This window comes from Camelus dromedarius, chromosome 25, assembly GCF_036321535.1.
Source record: "Camelus dromedarius isolate mCamDro1 chromosome 25, mCamDro1.pat, whole genome shotgun sequence".
Taxonomy (NCBI): Eukaryota; Metazoa; Chordata; class Mammalia; order Artiodactyla; family Camelidae; genus Camelus; species Camelus dromedarius.
This window is the reverse complement of record NC_087460.1, coordinates 17,596,462-17,612,420: the sequence shown is the minus strand read 5'-3', so window position 1 is coordinate 17,612,420 and position 15,959 is coordinate 17,596,462. Positions and strand designations below refer to the sequence as shown.

At 40.6% G+C, this 15,959-nt stretch overlaps 1 protein-coding gene across 12 annotated transcripts in view; it reads right to left on the bottom strand.

Moving 5' to 3' along the window:
* The window catches only part of PPFIBP1 (PPFIA binding protein 1), a 153,711-nt gene that overhangs the window by 52,656 nt on the left and 85,096 nt on the right, over positions 1-15,959 (bottom strand). For 11 of the 12 annotated variants that reach the window (XM_064479144.1, XM_064479148.1, XM_031443893.2 and 8 more), the window contains one exon: positions 1,680-1,778. In XM_064479144.1, the coding sequence (XP_064335214.1) occupies positions 1,680-1,778 (99 nt within the window). Of the gene's footprint in view, positions 1-1,679; positions 1,779-11,294; positions 11,314-15,959 lie in introns of those variants that run through there. The other variant, XM_064479152.1, reaches the window with a different exon arrangement.

Below are 15,959 nucleotides of genomic sequence, written 5' to 3'. Positions count from 1 at the left end.
TACACTCAGTGCTAAGTGCCAACTGAGTCATGTAAACCGTCTGAATCAACCCTCGCAGGAAACTCCGTAAAGCTGAGATGGGAACTCAGAAAAACATAAAGTGAAAAGAGTTATGTCAGGAGGCGGGAGGAACAGAAAAGCAGTAAAACCCAGACAGACTCTGCTGTCTTCTTCTAGCAGTTTTAACTATTAGGCTTATCCGATGATGTCGCTGACAGTGCACAAGCCCATGGTAACCCTCTACCCCATTCAGTCTCCATCAAAACAAAGTGGCGAGAGGGGAGAGATGTGCATTTAGAAAACTTCCCCAACGTCTGTAGTCAGTTCTCCTTTGCCTCTTAACTCAGCTGGAGAATTACTGATGGCAATTTGGAAATGTAACTCTGCCCACAAAGCTACTGGTCAAATTTATGACCGGGAAAGCTAAGCAGCTGGGCCAGGACAGCCACACCCCGGCCCGATAGCTGGTAGAGGCCAACTGCATGCTGACCCCGACCATCAGGTTCCTGCGTGACAACCCCACCCGACAGCCCATTCAGCCATCTCCTCACTGTAATGGGCTCCGAAACACACTCTGGAGACAAAACACACACTGGGACCTGAGACCTTAGGTAGCCACCACTCCTGGGAGATGGTGAGGGAGCGAACGGGCTCACCTACATGAGTCAGTCACCTCGGCCATGGAGACAAAACCAGGAAGGGACGGTCTATTGGGCTGCTGAAGATTCTTAACAAGGAAGTAAGATGATCAGACTGGGGCTTTGGAAAAAAGATTCTGGTGGTGCGGAAAAAGATGGAGCAGAGTGGGAAAGCAGGCGTGTCGGGGACAGCGCGTGAGAGGGTTATTTAGATAAAGCAAGACAGTGGTGGCAAAGACAGGACAGACTTGAGAGAGAAAAAAAGGGAATGGCAGCATTTGGTAGGAGGTAGAATTGACTGAATTTGCTTAACTAAATGGGGAACGTGCGGGACAGAAGTGTCTAGAATGGCTTAAACTTCTGTTTTAGGAAACTGTATGGATGGAGGACTATGAAATTAGCCAAGATAAAGACCAATAGCTGGGCTTCTGAGGAAGGATAATGACACTGATGCGTCTGTAGGACATTTCAGGGCCGATACCTGGATGGCTGTTAAGAGACAGGGACCTGAAGCTTAGCAAAGAATTGGAAAAATAAACAGATATGAGAGTCATTGGTGGGAAAGTGAATGTTGAGGCCAGTGGAACAGACTAGAACGTTCCTGGATACTGGGAGAGCAGTGTCTCTCAAAGTGCCACCCACAGACAAGCTGCACCAGAATTCACCTGACATGCAGATTCTGTATCCTTGATCAGAAGCCTACTATGGTACTAGAATTGTTGACATTTTGAAATAAAACTTAAGAATAATTCTGGTACAGGGGGTGGGTATAGCTCAGTGGTAGAGCACATGCTTAGCATGCATGAGGTCCTGGGTTCAATCCCCAGTACGGCCATTTAAAAGAAAAGAAAAGAAAGAAATAATAATTCTGATAGAAATTGAAGAGAGATAAAGATGAAACCATGGGGAACCTAAAGGCGTTGGAGAGAGCCAATAAATGAAAATATTAAAGTGGACACATAGTAAAAGAGTTGTAATGAAAAAGCCAAGAGAGCAAAGTAAATGTCACAACTGCGTCTTTTAGAGGATGCAGATTACTACCTGCTATAATACCATCCATCTGCTCCAACGCCGCAGCCAACATGTCACTTGCATCACTCATCATTTTGCTATTTGTCAAGGGCAAATTCCAACCTCGATCTGAAAAAAATAACAATGTTATCGTCACATCCTTTAGACGACACATGCTTCCTGGCAGGTAATGATAACTCTGCGTCAAGTTATGACTCCACCTAGCAGTCAAACAAATATGGAGAATTTCTGAAGTCTTAGAGCTGAATTAACTGAGTCATTAAGAAGCTGTGGCCAACCGTTGCCTGGCTACTATGCTGCAGGACCCCATGCCATGCCGGGTTAGTTAATAGAATAACTGTGATTCAGTCCCTGCACCCGGGGTTTCGGCCCCAGGAGGATGGTTTCCATGCTGCACTCTGTACAGCTCTAGGTCTCTGTGAGGGCATCGGGGTGGTGTGGAGCCTTGCTGAGGGCCACGAGAGATCCGGGGTATACAAGACTTCCTGCTTCTCTGCACCAGCCCCACCCGATCTCTGCTCTCTTGATTTTGCCTTTATTTGTTTTTTTCTCAATAAGGACTTACTGGAAGATTTGTCTAGGAAAATGGTGCAGAAACATTTATACTAAGCACACACACATTTGCTCACATTTTCCAGTGTAACAATAGCCACCATGCACTGAGTGCCTATAGTGGTTCCTGCACATTTACATCAGTTATCCATAACCCTTTATCATGACGGCAACTCTATAAAATGTGTAAATTCATCTCCATTTTGTAAAGGAGAGCAAAAATGTCTGTTGATTTTTTTGCCTGTAAAGACAGCAAGTAAATATAACAAAAAACAGTTTACAAAGACCAGTTTTAAACCTAGGTCTGTCTGATTTCTGCTATTCTATTGAATTTGTTTATCTGATCCTATCTGAAAGATGGATTTATGCTGAAATTGTGTCACAATCTACTCACTCTTTTACCAGTTAAAAAATAAATTGAAATGATCCTTGACAAAAAAAAAAAAAATTGGTCATTAACAGGAAAAAGTCAAATCATGTGATTTTCAATATTAATGAATACATTTTAGGTACCAGCTAAGCCCCCCTATAAATTCTCCCAACAGGCCCAAATAAAGCTACTTTGCAGATACTACAGTAGCAAATATCTGGGAACTAAAGGGTATGCTGTTTAACAGAAACCTTTGCCCTCTGTTTCTAAGCAACCAGATCTCACCACTTTATTTTTACAAACATATTTACAGTTCTGATAAACGACTTCTTGGATCAGTTCTTCACTGTGCGTCCACTTTAACAGAATGCCATTTAATCATTGCAAAATCTTACTTTGTTTTTATAGTTTTCACAGATTTCATCTGAGAATTTCCCAGAACTTTTCTCCCTTCAGAAGGTATAAAATAGCATTACCATTTTATGTAGAAATACTACAGTACAAAAATAACCAGGGCTTGTATTTACAGTCACCTAGAAATAAGGGGGTTAACAAGCTAGGTTATGAACCTAGGAGTTCTCAAAAATTTACTTGCACAATTGGCAAGTATACAGTCCAGAGAGCTGGGGCACACATTTAATAAGCACACTTCAGGCTGAAAAACTCAAAACATGAAAACTGAGGACATAAAGGATTAAGCCAAAGAGTATTCAGTCCCTGAATTTTATATAATTAAGTGGTTTGCATTCCCCTTCATTTTAAAAGTTGCACTTCAAAGAGCTCTAGATAGATGTTAATATATATATATAAGACAGATGTGTATATTATATGTAAGATAGAGGCATACATATATTATAAGATAGAGGTATATATTATAAGATAAAGGCATATGTAAGATAGAAGCATATATATTATAAGATAGATGCATATATATATGGGGGAAGGCAGAGATACATGCCAGGCTTAGCTATAAACATGGGGAATGCTAATAAAATAATGCTCACATTAGAAAAACTCATCACCTCACTAAATGAAAAAAACAAATAATCCTCTTCGTTAGCAACTGTATTTTGTATAGAGCATGAACACGTTTTCAAGAAAGAAAGGTAGTTATCTATTTCTTCTCTGTTCTGTTCAATGAACCTTTCAAATGCTATGACATGGAGGTATGAAAACCTAGGCTCTGCTTTTCAAAGTGTTGGTGAAGAATCAGTTTTTTAAAAAATTTAGTTTGTTAGACACCAAGTCTTTGTTTAACATAATAAAAATATGATGACATTAAATTGTTACAAAAGTTTATAAATACTTACTGTGGACCTCTATACGTATCACACAGTAGCCTACGTGTAACAGTAAGGAGAGACAGACAGCAAACACAATGAACAAGTGTAAATATAATATGGCGCACGTGGTAGGTGCTAAGGGAGAAAAACTGAGCAGGATGAAGGGGTCAGGAATTCGACGGGGTTTGCAAATTCAACAGGGAGGTCAGGGAGGATGACGGATTCAAAGGCCAAAGATCTCTTTAATAAATTAAAAGTAGTTAAATACAGGTGGTAGTTCAGTGGTATTCCAAGTATAGAATTCTCACAAATCGATTAGAAAAAAGGGAGGGGTGAAGATATGGACAGACATGTAACAGAAGAGGAACCATTTTGAAGAGATGCTTAATGTTATTAATAGCCAAGGAATTTAAGACAACCATGTGATGTCATTTTAAACCTACTCAGTTGGCCAAAAAAATTGATACTACCAAGTATTGTAAAAGGATGTGAATTCACAGAATCTCTTACAGAGTGGTAATGGGAATGTAAAATGGGCTAAAATTAAACATCCACATTCATTTTCAATCTAGCAATATTTACACCAAGGTATATTACCATGAGAAATATACAAATGTTCATAGCAGGACTTGCCACAAGGACAAAAATGTGGAAACAACCCAAATGTCCATCAACGTTAGAGGAGATAAATAAACAGGAATGTTTATGCAATGCAATTACAATTTTCAAAACAAATTAAAGCAATATATGTGTAGTATGGACAAATCTATGCAATATAATAGCACATAAAACAGAAAGTCTCTGGTAAATTCAGCAAGACTTTTTGTTAAGTTAAAACAATTAAATAGAAATATATAAATACACATAATATATATTAGAAATACATATAGATTCAATGTAACTATACAAAAAGAAAAAGGGAATGAGAATACGAAATTCAGGATGATGGCTGCCCAGAGCCAGGGATGCAGGGGGATAGACTAGGAAAGAAAGGAAGCACATTGTAAACCTGGGAAAGAAGGAGCGGCTTAATTAATACAAGAAAAATAATTTCCAATCAAGAAGTGTTACCAGAAAGAAAGAGGGATTATTTTATAATGATAAGAGTCAATTCACCAGGAAGTCCTGACAATCACAAATGTTTCTGCAACTAGTAACAGAGTTTCAAATTACATGAAGCAAAAACTGACACAATTAAGGGAGAATTACACAAATTTAGTCCGTTTATATTTAATGTAATTGTTGATATTGACAGATTAAAGTCTACTGTCCTGCCATTTTTTTTGTTTGTTTGTTTGTCTTATATACCATTTGTCCTCCTTTTCAACCTTCTTTTGGAATGCCAAAGTACGGAAAAATCCAGTAATAATACAGATTTGAGCAACACTATCAACCATCTTGACCTAATTCAATTTATAGAACAAAACGTCTAAATGCAGAATAAACATTCTTTTCAATTCACGTGTTACATTTACCAGGATACACCATGCAGATAGGCAAGGCCACAAAATAATTCATAGTAAATTGCAAATGGGCGTTAAAAGAGTACACAGAAGAAAAGGCAGCCCAAAGTGGTAAAGTACTAATTTTAAGAATAGAATTTCCATACGTGTTAAAAGTCTGGCTTGAGCTGTTTAAGAGGCAGCCTTACTTTGTGAACATCTGTGTTGAAGAGGCTATATGTCAATTTTCATGGCTGGATGAAAGTATTTTTTAAAATAGAAAGGCTAAATGAGAAGGTTTCAGAAAATCCCATGCTCTGTGAAGATTTTCCTGTATCCTCAAAAACATTTCCGAGAGGAAGATTCCCCTGGGCCACTTCATGTACTTAATACAATGGAATATTATTCCAAGACAATGGAATTATTACTCGCACAATGAAAAAAAAGATTGATACAGACGATAATATTATGCTGAGCCAAAGAAGACAGACATAAATGACTACGTACTGTGTGATTCCTTTTATTTGAAATTCAATAAAAAGTATGTATGTACAGAAAGTGGAACAATAATTACTTGCAGAAAGTGATGAATAATTGAAGGAGATACTGGGAACTTTCTGCTCAATATTTTGATGGAGGTGTTGGTTATACCAGTTTATACATTTGTCAAAACTCATTAAATTGTGCATTTAAGATGTGTGTATTTCACTGTATATAAATTTCACCTCAAATTTTAAAAATAAGGATTGAAAATAGTTGTTAGAAATTAGAAATGAAACAGTATTTTTAAATGAGCCAAATAAATAAATGGATGGATATAAGTAGGATATACATGGCCTTAAAATAATATGTTGTGAATAAAGGATAATAAGTAATCCAATTATACGTGCCTGAAGTCCAAAATGATACTCAGAATATGCAGCTTCCTTTGTTCTAATTCTTTGCTTACCCAGAAGCCTGCCAATTACAATTTCGTCTTCTGGGTGGATAAAACCATTTAGAAAATTAAAACTTTAACGTCCAATAATTCTCACAAGAAATCAAATGTATTTCTGCCTTCTAAGTACTTAATGCATACTTCTTTGAATGACTTGCCAAAGGAAAAGGCACCAGAAAATATACAACAGAGGATTTGAGTTCAAGGTCGTAGTTCAAACTGGACAAACCCTTATTTGTTGAGTGATATAAACAACAGATCAGTTCTGCCTGCAAGAGTCCTCAGTCTTGTGGTTTCCTATTCCAATGGTTTATAAAAATAAGTTCAGAAAAGTTCTAGGAAAACAATCTCCTGGGGATAACATTCATATATTAAAGTAAGGTCAAACAAACAAACAAACAAAAAAATCAAGTAAAGCATGTTTGGGGTGTATTTCAAACTTGGTAAGGACTCGTTTAGAACAGATTTGAATATGGTAAAACATCAGGGAAAGTTCCAGCAACGGGTGTGGTGGCCATAGGGCTGGCAGAAAACCACACTTTTTACAGGATTGCTGACTAACTGATGTTTTAGGTCAGGCCAGCTGCCCAACCTCTCCCTGAAGAAAGGAAGAAAGAAAAGAGGAAGGAAGGAAGAGAAAGAGAAAGAGAGAGGAAAGAAAGGAAAGAGAAAGAAAAGAAATAAAGAAAAGGAAGAAAGAAAGAAAAGGAGAGAAAAGAGAAGAAGGAAAAGAAAGAAAAAAAAAAGACTAAGAAAATTAGAAAGTCTGTTTCTAAACAGTGGTGAGAATGACTTTTGTTCTAGCTTTCTCAGCTTTCCTTGGGTAAAATGTTTAGGTTTGAAAGGGACCTTCTAATTTCGTGAGGTGTGCTAAGACATTTTAAAGAAGAAATCCCTCCTGTGGAAGACAGGGTGTTTACAAACATTCAACCAATCAACCAAGGTGGCGGTGGAGGGGGTGCCATGTGGTCATTTTGAAAACAATACAGTTTCATATAAATTACCCACAGATCTCTCACCAATTTCTTCCCCCCAAGAAGCTCGCTAGGGATGTCAGTGCAAAATGATTTCCCATGGAGGCAGCAATACAATCGTAACAAAGAAATGTCTTAAAAAACTGGAGAAGGAAGTATTGAGTGGTTCTCCAGGTGAGGGGCCTGGCCAGCAGCAGCATCAGCATCTCACCTGTGAGCTCAGCTAGATGTAAATCCTTGGGCCAACACCTTCTGAATCAGAAACCTGGGGCCCCTGGGTTTTAATGAGCTGCCGGCGACTCTGAGGTGCACACCGTCCGGTGCTGGCGCACAGGAGGCCCTCCTTCCCCTGGGACAAGCCCCGCCCAGGTGAGGTGGGACCAGCTACCAAAGCAAACAAGGGCAGAGCTCCTCTCCCCAGCTCCGACTTCTTACTTCGGATCCAAAAGTAACAGCTCTGAAGAGGCAACTCAGATTTTAATCCAAAATATCTCTCCCTTTAAACTTCAACTAAGTCGGGATGTCTGCAACATTTTAAGATTCTTATGCAACCCTCCTTCCTGGTTCTCTGCTATGTATCTGTCATCACGTATTTCCTCCTCTCCACTGTATTAGTCCAAATCCTTTTGCCTCCAGTCTCCTCTGACATCCCTAGAAAATTAATCCAGGATCACTTGACCAGTACAACGTGGTAAGAAGTGGGGGTCGGGGGTGGGGCAGGGGAGGTGCTGAAAACAGTAGGGGTGGGGACGCTGGCAGCAGGGGTGATATCCACGGTTACAACACACGTGTAGGAAGTTTGTCAAACTGTAAAAGTAAGTATAACATTGGTGACACAACTGGAAATTTGAACATTGTGCATGTGATGATATTAAGGAATTATTTTACATTTTATGTTATAATAGTTGTCTTTTTCTTAAAGGGTTCTTATTTTCTAGAGATGAGCAAAATATTCATGGATGAAATGATATGACATCTGGAATTAGCTTTAAAATGATAAAGGAGAAGAGTTAATAAGGGTAAAGATAGAGATGAAACAAGCTAAGCCACAATTTGATCATTGTTGAAGAGGGCGGATAAGCACATGGGCCAACATGATACTATTCTATCTACATTTTTATCTATTTGAGCATTTCCATTATAAAACATTTAAAAATCTTCATCCATATCTTCAGCTTTGTCTTTTTTTTTTTTTGAGGGAGGGTTATTAGGTTTTATTTTTATTTATTTATTTTAATGGAGGTACTGGGGATTGAACCCATGACCTCGTACATGCTAAGCACGTGCTCTGTCACTGAGCTATATGATTCCCTCCTAAATTAGGTTTATTCATTTTTGGAGGAGGTACTGGGTATCGAACCCAGGACCTTGTGCATGCTAAGCACGCGCTCTACCACTTGAGCTGTACCCTCCCCCCCGTATCTTCAGACAATAGGACTTTCAAACAGCCTTGAGCATGATATAATTGTCTTGAATATTTTTCTATCATAACCTTAAGCATATGAAGGGCTCCCCAAATATTTACAAACCAAATAAGAAAATACTTGTTATTTTAACCACCTGCAAAAACATAAACACACGCTCAGAAAATGGAATAGCCTCTCACAGAGAGCTGTTAAGACAGAGCATAAACGAGGGCAGACTCATGACTGCGTATTAGTAGAAGTTCCTTCCCTCGCTTACTAAAACGGAAAGCCACAAAAGGTGGCAAGCATTCAAATAAATGAAGCAGCAAGGAAAACTGGAAAAAAAAATAAAGAGAAATGAACCTTTCGGCTCTATGCTATTAATACTTAGGAATGGTAACAAAAAGGGAGTTGATTTTAAGAAGTTCATTACCATAAGCCAGGATCATCTACTTCTTGAATAAAATGCTGCTGCTGCTATTTGAAAAACTGATGTGCATGAAATGTCAGTAAACTTGAAGATGCTGGGATAAACTGAAAGAACGTCACATTTCTCTCTACCATTATTAGCTATTGATACCACTGCACAAAATTATGGATTTGCCTAAGGTCACTCAAGAAGGGAGTCCCAAACCCAAGTATACCTCTCAACAGGTTTTTATCAAACCGCTGGTGTGCCCTAGCTAGGGTCACCACCCGTGACCTATCTCACACGATTCTAGTCCAAATTACATACTACCTCCAGGTCACCCACCCCTGCCTGCCTCTTATGCTGGACAACACACCCTTCTCTGAGCACACTCTGCTCCCTCACCTCTGGCTGTCGCTTCCCTCCTGGTACCATCCCTCCGAAGCCCTGGGACACACACTTTCAAGACCCAGCTCAGGCATCCTTTCCTCTGAGGCCCTGGTTACCCCTCCCAGGGCATCCTGGGCATGCTTCCCAAGAGCCTTAATTTTACACTATCTGTCTCCTTGACTAGGCTGTGAGCTCCTTGAAAACGGAGACTGTATTTCTGATCTCTGCATCCCCATCATCTCACGTGATAGACAGCAAATGCTTACGGTACAAATGCGTAAGCCCCAGGGGTTCCTCAAACATGCACGCTTTCATGCCGTAACCACTCTACCTCCTGCACACTCTGTTCTGGCTAATAGTGTGAGCTTCCTCTTGGCTGCACAGGCCAGAAACCCATCTTCTCACCTTAACTTTAAGATAAATTTGGATCAGTCTGATCACTGCCATCACCCTCGCTGGCTACAATCCCATACAGTGAGTTTTCACGCTCTTTAGAAGGTAGGTGAACCAGATCATGATGTTACTTTGGAATGATGTTATTCCGACGAGTTTGCAAACTTAATTCCTAATATGATGGAGGAGCATCAGGGGGCCTGAGCAGGTTTCAACTCCTAATATTTCCATCCACTCTCACCCTCAGCCCTACCCTTCTCTTCTTTTTTAGGTCTTGAAAACCTGGAGACTCCTCTCTCTCCTGTTTTCCTCCCCAGGTCGGCCAACCTAGCCTTCACTAGCCAAGACGTGAGCAGTGTTCCAGTGAAAGGAAGAGTCGCAAGCCTCTCACTTGAAACCAAAAGCTAGAGGTGATTAAGCTTAGTGAGGAGGGCATGTTGAAAGCCAAGACAGGCTGAAGGCGAGGCCTCATATGCCAAATAATTAGCCAAGTTGTGAGCGCAAAGGAAAACTTCCTGAAGGAAATTAAAATTGCCACTCCAGTGAGCACACGGATGATGAGAACGTGAAACAGCCTTACTGCTGCTAAGGAGAAAAGTTGTAGAGGTCTGGAAAGAAGATCAAGCCAGCCACAGCATTCATTCCAGTCAAAGCCTAATCCACAGCAAGGCCCTAACTCGCTTCAATTCTATGAGGGCTGAGAGGTGAGGAAGCTGCATGAAAAAAGGCTGAAGCTAGCAGAGGTTTGTTTATAACATTTAAGGGAAGAAGCCGTCTCTATAACATCAAAGTGCAAGGTGAAGGAACAAGAGCTCATGTAGAAGCTGCAGCAAGTTACGGAGATGGTCCAGCTCAGGTAACTCCTGAAGGTGGCTGCACTAGACAACAGATTTTTCAATGCAGATGAGACAGTCTTCTCTGAAAGCCACCTAGGACTTTCATAACTAGGGAGGAGAAGTCAATGTCTGGCTTCAAAGCTTCAAAGACAGGCAGATTCTCTTTTTAGGGGCGAATGCAGCTGGTGACTTTAAGTTGAAGCCAATGCTCCTTTGCCATCCTGACAATCCTAGACCCGTCACAATTGCGCTAAATCTACTCTGCCTGTGCCCTCTCGATGGAACAACAAAGCCTGGATGACAGCACATCTGTTGACAGCATTGTTTACTGAATATTCTAAGCCCACTGTTGAGATCTACTGCCTAGAAAAAAAAAAAAAAAAAGGTTCCTTTCATTTCATTGACAATGCACCTGGTCACCCAAGAACTCTGACTGGAGACGTACAATGAGATGACTGCTGTTTTCATGTCTGCTAACACAACATCCATTCTGCAGCCCATGGATCAAGGAGTCATTTCAACTTTCAAGTCTTATTAAGAAATACTTTTTGTAAGGCTGTAGCTACCAAAGATAGTAATTCCTCTGATGGATCTGGGCAAATTAAACTGAAAACCTTATGGAAAGGACTCACCATTCCAGATGCCACTAAGAACATTTGTGATTCGTGGGAAGAGGTCAAAATATAAACATTCAGAGGAGTTTGGAAGAAGTTGATTCCAACCCTCCTGGATGACTTTGAAGGGTTCAAGACTCCAGCGGAGGAAGTTAACTGCAGATGTGGTGAAACAGCAAGAGAAGGAGAATTAGAGGTGGAGCCTGAAGATGGGACTGAACTGCTGCAATCTCATGATAAAACTTGAAGGGATGAGGAGTTGCTTCTTGTGCATGAGCAAAAAAACATGGTTTCTGGAGATGGAATCTCCCCCTCGTGAAGACGCTGTGAAGGCTGTTGAAATGACAACAAAGGAGTGAGAATATCGCATAAACTGAGTTGATAAAGCAGTGACAGGGTTTGAGAGAATTCCAATTCCAAAAAAAGTTCTGCTGTGAGCAAAACGTGCTATTGAACAGCACTGCATGTGACAGAGAAATCATTTATGAAAGGAAGAGTCCATTGATGAGGCAAACTTCATTGTCTTATTTTAAGAAACTGCCACAGCCACCCCAACCTTCAGCAACCACCACCCTGATCAGTCAGCAGCTGACAACATCTCACTGAAGCAAGACCCTCCACCAGACCAGTACACACGTCTCGACTCGCAGGAGGCTCAAATGATGGTTAGCATTTTTTTTTAGCAATAAAGTGTTTGTGTTTTTTTAATGACGGTATGTACATTGTTGTTTTTTAAGACACAATGCTATTGCGCATTTAACAGACCATAGTATAGGGTAAACATAACTTTTATGTGCACTGGGAAACCAAAAAATTCCTGTGACTCCCTTTATTGCAATATTTGCTTTATTGCAGTGGTCTGGAAACAAACCCACAATATCTCCAAGCTATATGTCTGTAACTTGAACTACTTATATGTTTAATTAAATGCATTTCAGCAGCAAAACACATACAATTTCTGATCTACTGCTTTAATACAGCAATAAACGCTGTAACATTTTGCCCTAAAGTTTCATAGTTTGTCATTCATACAACATGGCCCAAAACATACTGTATTTAAAAATGGAAGAATCGTGCCAGCATACCAAATTGACTGGGAAGAGTGGTAAAAATTGTGGGCTTGGGAACAGTTTTGTACCAAAATAAGACTGTAATAACTTTTAAAACTAAACTGGTAGACAATTTCTATTTGTTTCTATCTCAATTGAGTGTCAGTTACAGTCTTGGCTGTGTAGTAAGTGGAGTGTCAACATTTTTTTTTCTTTTATAGCACACATGCCTCTGGCCATAATCAGCAGGACAAATATATTTTCTGCTGTTATAGGAAGAAAAAAAAAGAAAACGAAAACCAGAGCCCTGAAATCATACAGCTGAAAATACAAAATATATTCTTAACATTGTTGTGCAGTATTAAGACATCAAAAGACACATGCAAATTTTGTACAATTAATGAGTACTGAACCAAGTGATAATAGGTCATAATGGTTTTTTAATAATATAATTATTAAGTTATTAATATTTCAGGTCTGTGTGACTAGCACTAATTACTTCAGTGGAAGATGTGGTTAAAGGGGGGGGAGGGTAACAAGAATCAGGAAAGCGAGGCCAAAATTTATTTCCCAAACCCAGGGGTTGGCTGACTACAGCCCGTACGCCAAATCTGACGGGCTGCCTGTTTTTGTAAACAAGGTCTCATTGCGCGCACAGTCCCACTCATTCGGTTCTGTAGCTGCTTTCACGCTACAACAGCAGATTTGAACGGCTATAATCACAAAGCCTACAAACATCTACCATCTGGCCTTTTGCAGAAAAGGTTTCCCGACCTCTGCCCCAACACATCCCTCAGCCTCCAGAAAGTAGTACACAGACCCCTTTCCTATTTGCTCATTTGCCCACTGACTGCACAATGTTTATTGAGAACATTATATATCAGGCCCTATTCTAAGTGGTGAATATATTGATGATACAGCAATAAAAAAAAAAAAAAAAAGAAAGAAAGAAAATGGAAAAGAAAAAAAAAGTAAATGAAAAGTAGTTGCTCTGATGAAGTATCTGCTCTAATGGCAAGAAACCATAAACAAATAGATATATGGTAGATCAGATGGTGATAAACAGTATGGGGAAAACAAAGCAGGGAAGGGTGATAAATACAACATTAGCTTACGACCTATTAAGCACTGTTTTCAGTGCTTTTCATGTATTAATTCATTAAATCTTCACAATAACCCTACTGACATGATACTTACTCCTCTTTTATAGGTGATAAAACTGAGGTACAGGAAGGGGACCCAAGTCATACAACCAGAATGGATTTGAAGCCAGAGCCCACGATCTTAACTGCACATTCTGCTGGCTCTTTGTGCAGAAAGGGAATGGCAGGGAGTTACAATTTTAATATGGTGATCAGGGAAGGTCCTACTGATAAAATGACAATGAACAAAGCCCTGAAAGAAGTGAGAGAGAAAATCAGATGAATACACAGGAAGAGCTTCCACGTAGAAACAACAGCCAGTGCAAAGGCCCTGAGGAAGGAGAGCTTCAGGTATCTGAGGTCAGCATGGGGAGAGGAGAACGGAGGAGGGGAATTTACATAGAGTGAAATGCACAGATCTTAACTACACATTGTGATGAGTTCTGACAAGCGCACACACCCTCTAACAAGATACCAAAATTCCTATCACCTCGTGCATGTTTTGATGAAAAGATAACAGAACCTGATACAGCGTTTAGGAAAAAGAAAGGATTCAAGGCCATGGCCCAATCCACAGAAAGATGGAGTAGCCATTTACTGAGGTGACTACCCGCCCACTTCCAACCCAAGCGTGACAAGTACTCCTTCCACCCACCAAAGGAAGCAAGAAGAACTATGAAACTATCCCCCACGGAGAGTCAGCCCCACCAGGCTTTACACGAATGAAACCAGCCTTTACACGAATGAAACCAGCCTTTACACGAATGAAATGACATACACGAATGTTTCATTCGTGTATGTCATGGCAGAATAGCCAAGGGAAATCCACGACCACAGCATCAAGCACTCTTTTTTTTTAAAAAAAAAAACCTCTACCACCAGGTACCGTATGGAACCACTGGCTATCTCTACTAGATGCTGTACTTGGCTAAAGAAAAGGAACGTCTCTGGCAGGTGGGCTCACTTGACTAGGTCCACAGAATGTCGTCTCTTCCAGACTGAGCTTTTTAAGAATGAAGGTCCCACACTTAATAATTTCTATACCAAGCTTAGCTCAGGACATGGTGCTCAACAACGGTTTGATGAAGAGATGAATGGCCGTCTGTTTACATCCATCAATCAGAGTCACTCATTAATCACCACCAAACATGCTATGGAGTACTGCATATGAAAGGAGAGCCCATTAATGGGCTTGTTCGACCCTTTTGTGTCTTAGATCATCAACCTAGATTTTGTTTTCGTATAAATAAAAGTTCTGGCAACCCACAGCTTTCAGGAGACAGAGAAGAAAAGTGGAGCTAGTAAAAGATTCTGAATTGTCTTAGGAATTTGAGAGCTTGCTTTCAGTATCGCTATATATTGACTTGCCTAGGGTCAGGCGACCAAAAATAATCAGGATTTTCAGTACTTTATCTGGTAGAACTAGTGTTTCAAAATGACACGGCCAACTTATACCTTCACTCATACACACACGTCTATATATTTACTCCAAGAACATTTATCATTCACCCACCACGTGCCTGGAGCTGTTCTAGGTACTGAGGAGCTTTCATTCAAGTGACCATCCCCAATTTCGGCATTTGCTTTCCAATAAAGTCCATCTCAGGGACCTGGTAAACTGAGCCCACCTGCCATAGATGCAGCTTTTCCCTGGCTAAGTATAGCATCTCTCTTATTTTCTAAAACCTAAGCAGAACCATTAACGTACGCCAGGACTCTTAATGTATACATGAGTGCCACCAGTCAGTAGCTTACTGAGTTCTTCTGAACTTGCTGGAAGCCCCAATATGTAAACCAAAAGTTAAAGGGGCTAGAAAGTCTTGCTACAGTGACAAGAGGGGAACAGCTACCAGAGACAAACCTCTGCTAAAACCATCTTACCAGGGGATAGGAAGAGAGATTAAACCTTGTGCAGCCACCTGGAATGTCTGAGGCCTGTGGAGTGAGGTCTGAATAACAGAGTGCATCTGAGTGGACAGGGAAGATCGGGTAGTTATTTATGCAAAGGAAGAAACAGGGGCTAGTTTGATTGTCCTGTGCCCCAAGGAGAGGAAGTCTGAGGGAGGCAGGACTACTCTCAAAAAACAGTCCACAAGCCAGATGGAAAACTAGCTCAGAAGGTGGTCACATGGTAGCCCCTGGGCTTCTATTCTTCAGAGAGATCAAGTGTCAGGACCATCTGGTTACCAGGTGGATGTTAGAAAACGTGGGCTCCTCTCTGGAGCTTCTTGAAAGTTTCTGTTGTCCCCTGGGGTCCCCTCCAGTCGGAACTCAGCCATGGCTATCAGGAGGAGGAACCATAGCTTAAGGAGGGGTTTTTGGTCCTTGGCCCTGGAACGATCCAAATCTAGGAGAGCCTCTCGAGCTACCTGGCTGCCTCTGAAGGGAGAGGGTCCCAGGCCTTCCTCTGCTCAGGTACAGTCAATAAAAAGAAACCAGCCGGAGACACAGAACTTCTGGGGTAGAAATCTGTGCTTTAAAGGACAGCTGAT